A 7,695-nucleotide genomic window follows, 5' to 3' on the forward strand; every position below is an offset into this window, starting at 1 on the left:
CTATACATAATGGCACAAGAAGCAGAAAAACATGGTACAGTTTAAAACATTAAACTGACAAAAAGAACATGACTGCTTGGATCTTACTTATTTTCCTAACTTCTGATCTAAGTTTGTTTTCTCGTAAATCAGTCTTCCTAAATCTTGCATTAAATCTGAATGTGAGTCACCACACAAATAAAAAAATCAAACAAATTAGAATCACGGGAGTCACGTGATTTCCAGTTTTATTAAGCTACTTCTCAAAATGTAAACTCTGAGAACTCAATTGAATTCATAGTGTTCAGTGCCAAGAATTAATAAGTAAATTCATATTTAGTCAATTAGAAATTGCCTTATGTTTTCCTTATGCAAATATGGATAGAAAACCAAAAGTTCTTTACAGAAATATACTTTGGATTATTTCCAGAGGCATTACATACCCCACTAACACAACTCAGCTCTGTTTTGAAAAGTGTGTGTACCTAACAGCTAATCAACATTTATTAGGTAGCATTTTTTTCTACCTTTTTGCTCTCTGCCACAGTCCACAATTCTAAAGTAGAAAATAAGAATGTATAAACTATATTACATGTGTGCACACGAGATCAAAACAGTAACACTGTTATTATTTTCTTTACCACACTGAAATCTACAGAATAGTCTGTCAAAGCATCCAAGTGCTTCCAATTGTCTTGAAGTCAGTGGAATAGATGCTGCAATCTAGTTGTCAGCTTGCATAAAGGCATAAGAATTTATTTTATTTTTATTTATTTTATTTTTTTATTTTTATTTGATTTATATGCCGCCCTTCTCCGGAGACTCAGGGCGGCTTACAATGCATTAAGCAATAGCCTTCATACTTTTGTATATTTATACAAAGTCATCTTATTGCCCCCATAAACTGGGTCCTCATTTAACCTACCTTAGAAAGGATGGAAGGCTGAGTCAACCTTGAGCCTGGTAAGATTCGAACCTGCAGAAATTGCAGGCAGCTGTGTTAATTACAGGGTGCATTAAACCACTGTACTACCAAGGCTCCAAGAATAAGTATCATTAAATTAACCTATTTGGGGAAGGGGATAGTTTTAGTTGTAATCTTCACCTAGGCTCCAGCACAAACTATCAAAGGGTTATATATGATTTGCCTACCTATCATATCCTGGCATCTTTCCACCCCTTTATCATAGTCTCAGTCAGACATACAGCAACTGGGTGGAAAGCAGACAGAAGAAAGAGGAATTTAAAAGGGGAAATAGGAGGTGAATTAACACTAATAATTCCATGCACATCTAGTTTTTTTTAAATATATATTTTAAGAAGTATGGCAGTTTAAAAAAAAACATTAGAGAATTATGAACCACTTTGGCTTGAACTCCCAGGTTACAAAGGTTCAAAACCAAGGATATTTGCTTTTTTCTATAGATTAGGAAACTAACATTTTATTATTAGAGTAGGCTGGGAGAAAACAGAAAAGGAATGGAAATAAAGAACCTGCCAATAGTGATTTTCAAGCCATTTTAAGTTTATTGGAAAAAATGCTTTGGTTATCAGTGTCAATCCTTCACCAAGAAAGTTTTTTCCCATTGAGGATTTCTTGCCAAAGGATAAATATCAACTTCTATTGTGTTTCTCCAAAAAGGCGACCCACCTTGAAAAGAAACCCGATCACATTTTTTAGTGCATGCGATCAAATTAAGCTCCACCCACAAAATTAGCCCTAATTAAGACCCCGCCCACCCCAGGGTGCAGGGGTGGGACAAGGCACACAGGTAAAAAATAAGCTAGAGTGAGGATGGGGGGTGGAGCTGCCCTACTTACTAGGCCTCGCACACCCCGACACCTGCCTTGCCTTCTTCTGTGGCCACTCGCACGCATCACCCTGGCCTCCATTTCATCTTCAGATGCCTGCCATATATATATCAGGTGGACAGATCAGCTTCACCACTTCTACAAGTTCAAGAAATTGTATATGGCAAATACCCAGTCCATCCTAATAGCAAATTCTTTAGCTATCCAATGTTATAGCCAAAAAGGAATTTAAGTCCAAAGACAAAGTTTTAACAATTTAATGTCAATATTATATAGGTAGAAGATTCTTAATATGTGTGGAGGTTGTATATATAAATATTTCCTACAATATGGCAAGAACACATCTATTGGCATGCGACACTAATTTAGCTTATTTCCTTCTCATTTTTCTCTATCTCTGCCTGCTTAAAGTTCTAAGTATCAATTATTACTCACTGTTGCACAAACATATTTTACTAATGAAATCATACCCTGCTTTTCTTACTAATTAGAAAACAACATGAGGTTTAGCCTTATTTTCACTTTATAGCCAAAACAGTTACTGTAACATATTTTGAACTTTAAAAATCAGCCTTAATAAACAACAAAATGTGTACTGACCTACTTAAAAAAAGATTATTCAACCTTTCTTAACGTTCTTTGAGACACGCTTACTACTATTAAATTCTGAATATGCTAAATCAAAGGCTAATTCCGAATCCCTCAGGACACAGTATTTCTTACTGAAAAAGACAATTGCTCCTGCTATTCAGTTATTTCAAGGGCCAGCTTCCTTTAAAATCTGAGACAGGTAGTGAATGATTCTGCTTGGAATCATTTACACTTTAAAGACCTTTGAAACTACTGTGAAAAAAGAGCAATTGCAAAGTCATCTTTGTTTTCAGGGCAAAACAATGGTGCGCACACCTGCTGAACCTAATCATCTCTTGTTCATCAGAAACAGAGTCTTTATTGTGTGCATCTTACCACTCTTCCCTTACTTGACCAACTTTTAAAAAGGTTAATACTTGCTACTGCTATCCATTTGCACTGAACTATTACTGTTTCATGTTTTAAATATATTTAATAATTTACTAATAGAATTTGTTCACAAGTTACAGTTAAAAACAGTGATGGCCAATTTACTGACAGAAAAAGAGACTAGTTGACTATTAATAGTTATTAAGTCTTAACAGAATTTTCACCATTTTCTACCCAGCTAATTAAAATAAAATCACTATTATTTGGAAACATACATTATGCTAGCAGTTTTGTTTCAGAATGAAATGTTGCCAAGAAAGTATACACATTTCTGTAGGAAATGTAAACACTTTCTGTAGGAACAGGCTGATGTAAGTTACCTTTTTTAACCAACTTGTTAACCAACTTTGGTAAACAAAGTTACAACCAGCTGACAGCAGTTAAAAAAACTAACTGCCTTTCAATATAATTAACTGTAATTAATTATTTGTATATACCTGATGAATAAAATATATGCTTACAGAAGACATTTTCCCATTTTACAATCCAGCATATTTTTGCTTATATATCTGGATTTCTAATTTATGTATATATGCAAACTTCATTCATGAAACAAAATGCTTTCAAAGATGTTATCGTTGTTTTTATAATGATAATACCATCTGCATCTATACAAAAACCTCTGTTTCTCAGGACTGAGAAAATCATTTCACAACCAAAGTAGGAATTTTCAAGACTAGGAACTGAATGCCCACATAATTACCAACTCAAAAAGTCAGATTGTTGTTTGAATACTCAACTGAAATTTTTATAGGAAGTATTCTACAATGCTATTTTAATCATTATTCTGTGAAACCCAAGCATGGCCTTCTATGTCACACCATAACCTAGCGTACTTTTTCCTAAAAAAAAAATAAATCCAAGCCTCTTAAATTAGAAATGTATCTTATCATTGTCCATACTAAACATAGGGGTTTTTTTTCTTTAAAAAAAGGATGCATTCCAGGTGGATAGAAAAATTATTTCAATCATGAGGAAAGTAGGTTGTAGCACAGTGGCATTATCAAAGAAGGTGAAACTAGGGTTTGCAATAGTTTTAATAGAGGTGTGATAGAAGTTCTTTTATGTGGGATGTGTAAAGATTTGCAGGGAAAATTGTGGGACTTATTTGATGTGTTGAAGCTTGTTAAACCAAAAAAACAGAAATCATACCTCAGGCTTTTAAAGTTTGACACAAAAATTAAAAATCTTGATTTATGAGGTATTTGGGGCTCTAGCAAATACATTAAAGTTGATCTGCCATGAAAAAATGAAAAAGCATGTAATGAAGATTCTTGCCTGATATTCTTTATCCCCATTAAGAATATGTACCAAATTCAAGAAAATTATACAACCTAATCATTATGACTTAGAAATTTTTTTAAAAAAGAAAAAAGCTGTAGTGTAGTGCCATGAGATATGTCACATATATCCCAGGTATGCCAACTTTATAATACTGTAACTGCAACTGTGGTCTAAAGGTATTACTGTAGGAATCCCAATTTTCCCAATGTTTAAGTCCACTTCTGAATATGGCGGTGTAAGTTCAGGACACGTACTGTATGCATAATAGCTGCTGACATCATTGATTGAACACATTACAATAAGCTTGGAATGCACATAGTTAAGCCCTCTTATTAAACTAGAAATTTATTTTTTTTCTTGGATTTCAGTATATCCTGCTAGATGATAGCCTTCTTTATTGTGTCACTTAATTCCATGAAACAATTGAAATCCCACCAGCAGAAGCAGATTCACAGATATGTATAGTATATAATAACCAGTGACATTACTGAATATATTTCTGAAAGGTTTTGTTGCAGAGGTTATCTAAGAACAGATTTTGGAAAGCTGGAAAAACATCCCAATGGAATTTAGTGGGGCTTTTCAATTGAGATGTTTAGGATGCACAGACAATGAATATATAACAAATAACTACTATTCCATTTTGTGAAGTTGGAGGTGGGGAAGATGTGATACACAGTTTAAGTAGGGTTAGGAGCATGCAGAAAATCCTAATCCTTTTTCACTTGCCCAATATGATCCACAGGAATACACAAGCACTGTGCCACTTAGGTACTTTTGAAATTTCTACAAAACATAGTAGAAATAATATCATTAAGTGCATATACAAGCATGGGTTATACACTAAAAACAAAAACAAAATGTTGAGAATGAAATCCCATTACTAATCATCATCCTTAAACTGAGATTTACAAAGAAAACTGTATTTTTCTTTGTAAAAATGCAAAGAAAAATAGTTACATCTTTTTATGCTTCACATGTCACTAAACACTATGAATACATGAATGTTGAGATAGAATTATCCCAGCATGATTGTCTAGGCACATAATCATCAAGCCATGTACTAGATTTTTCAAAATAATTCCAAGAACCATGGGTCACCTGTAAAGAGCCACAGGGAAAAAAAATAGCTTCTTGTTTTCAGGGACCACTTAAAAAATCTTTTTTTATGAGTGAATAATCCAATAGTGTACAGACCTGTGCAAACTGTTACATCATAACCTATTTATGTCAATGGAATGAGACATTCTGACCTCTGACTCCTCTGAGAAAAATCAAGCAAATTAGTAGTTAGTAAATTGATCTATTGCTATTCTTCTTACAAAGACACATCTGTTGAATCCAACAATCACAAAGTTAGGAAAAACTAAGATAGCAATGTTGTCTTGTTCCATTTTCAATATATGCAGAAATACACATGCAGAAACAATCACACACACAGCCCTTTAATAGGATAATAGATAGAAATCACTCCAATTAACAGTAATTTTGAGATTCAAGTAATTTACAGGTCTTAAATTGATGTCTATTAAAAATAGCACATAAAGCTTTTCATAAAGTTTCTCTACTAATGATAAGTCAATGGATCTTTAATGTTTCTGGGTCAGATACAAAATCACTGCCTTTTTATCACAGCTCCATTAAATAACTAATTCTCACATTCCCATGTACACTGGGAGTGTGCAAACATGTTCAAAAATTAAGCAAATCAACAAGGAGAATAAAAGGACTTTATTTCTAAAGTTATATGTTACCTGATTCCCAGCAACTTCTTGATCACTGAAATAAGACAATAAGCTATCTAACCTGATAACAGGGCTTTGATGTATATCAATCAAGTCCATATACAAAATCATGTCATTCTATTTTTTATCTTAAATACTGAAAATCATGGCCACTTTACACATCACATGATATATCATATTAAAATATTAATTCCAAAAACAAAATATACTCCACCCTTTATTTGGGAACATGAATGATTATTATAGATGTACTTTAACTAGGCAAGTTTACTTTAGGCAGATTCCAATCAAGCCAATAAGTTTTTACTCTTAAGTAAAAGGGTGGCAGCTTAAAACTGCCTTCAGAAATGGATAAGTGTTCTTTTACACATCTTCAACTTTGTCACTTAAAAATAGTATTGCTTCATGTAAGTAATTTCCACCTCCTGGTTACAAAACTGTTTAAATGTATGATGTTCTCACGTTTCAAACCGCAAACATACCCAGCCCGAGCTTTAAAACGATTACAAATGACTAAATTGCTTCGGTAAATCGGTAACTGCTTCTATACTAATTAAAATAGCCACTTCCGCTATCAGTGCCGGTTGAAAAAGTAGCCAAATCAACCAGCGGCGCGACTCCCAAAACGGGAGCAGTCATCCGGTGGGACAGCTCGCTCAGGGTCAAGAGATCAGCCCGACCAGCTTTAAGAAGCTTCTTCGAGCGATTTCGCTGGGAAAAAGGAGGCTCGCGAGCTTCTTAAGAAGCTACAAAGTTCAGTGGAAAGCGCAGAGTACCGGTGGCTCAGTAGATCGACCTGTGCTGTTGCAAGCCTGTTTTGCTCCCCGAGGACTCCTCGGGAATAAATTGTGCCGAGTACCTCTAATTCCTCGCGAATGCATTTCAGCCCATCCATTTCGTCTTCTGCACTCATAAATGCACCCTAAGCGCTGAAGCACCCAATTGTGAACGTCAGCCAAACTGCCGCCTAAGGCTGCGGTCCACCGCCTGCGTATCTCGGAGAACAAATCTCATGGAATTCAGAGGACTTCTTTCCGACTAGACCTGGCAGAGAGGGGAAACGAGAAGTCGCTCGGTTTCATTAATGCGCGGCCCGGCTACTGGTTTGGGTGTTTTTCCCCATACCTGGAAATGCTTGAAAAAGGCGGAGATACGCGTAATCTGCAAGCTGAGACACCTGGAGCTGCATCTGGCTCCATAAATACTGGTGGCGGAGAAGAACTCATCCTGCTGACGAGTCGCCGCTGCCGTTTCTCCAGCCCAGGCAGCGCAGCCGGGCAAGCAGCCCCAGGAAGCGGTAATCCAAAGGAGAAGAGTCAAAGGAACGCCGGGCTCCTTAAACCCCATGGCTTTGTGCGCAGCCGGGTGCGGGAGAAGAAAACAACCCCGACAGCCCTAAACACTCTGCACCGCGTGCAATTGCGCCGTTTCACCTCGCCAAGGGAAAGGGAGGTGGCGGCGAAACCTCAGCGCAGGAAAAACTCAGCGCGGAAAAAAGTTCAATCATTCAACTCTCTTTAAACAGCCCCCCCCCAAAAGCCGGTAGTATTCAGCTCGCAGCCCTCCCCTCACTCCCAGGAGGACAAGGGGGTGGGGAAACGGTGGCAGAAGACTGCCCGATTGGCTGTGGAGAATCGGAGTGACAGGGCGGTTAGGAGGGGCGGAGTGTCTGACCGCAAGGAGGTCGCGCGAGCAGAGAGGCGAGGCGGGGTGGGGAGTCTGAGGTTGCTTTGGGGTTCGCAACTTTCCCTCCTGCGTGCGCGCCTCGCTGTGGCCGGGAGTTGTTGGGAAGCTCATTTTGCACCCCGCGCGTGACACCTGCCTTGGCTCCTTCGCGAAGGACGGCGGGAGAAAA

The 7,695-nt window shown here is 37.3% G+C and overlaps 1 protein-coding gene across 2 annotated transcripts in view; it reads right to left on the reverse strand.

Annotated features, from left to right (window-relative positions):
• ANOS1 (anosmin 1) overlaps positions 1-7,187 on the reverse strand; it is a 90,270-nt gene extending 83,083 nt beyond the window's left edge. For both annotated transcript variants that reach the window (XM_070943249.1, XM_070943248.1), the window contains exon 1: positions 6,966-7,187. In XM_070943249.1, coding sequence (XP_070799350.1) covers positions 6,966-7,187 — 222 coding nt within the window. The remainder of the gene's footprint in view (positions 1-6,965) is intronic.
• Between the last annotated feature and the right edge of the window lie 508 nt (positions 7,188-7,695).

Source organism: Pituophis catenifer, unplaced genomic scaffold, assembly GCF_029215685.1.
Source record: "Pituophis catenifer annectens isolate HBS135680 unplaced genomic scaffold, rPitCat1.0.hap2 SCAF_4, whole genome shotgun sequence".
In the NCBI taxonomy this organism is placed as follows: domain Eukaryota; kingdom Metazoa; phylum Chordata; class Lepidosauria; order Squamata; family Colubridae; genus Pituophis; species Pituophis catenifer.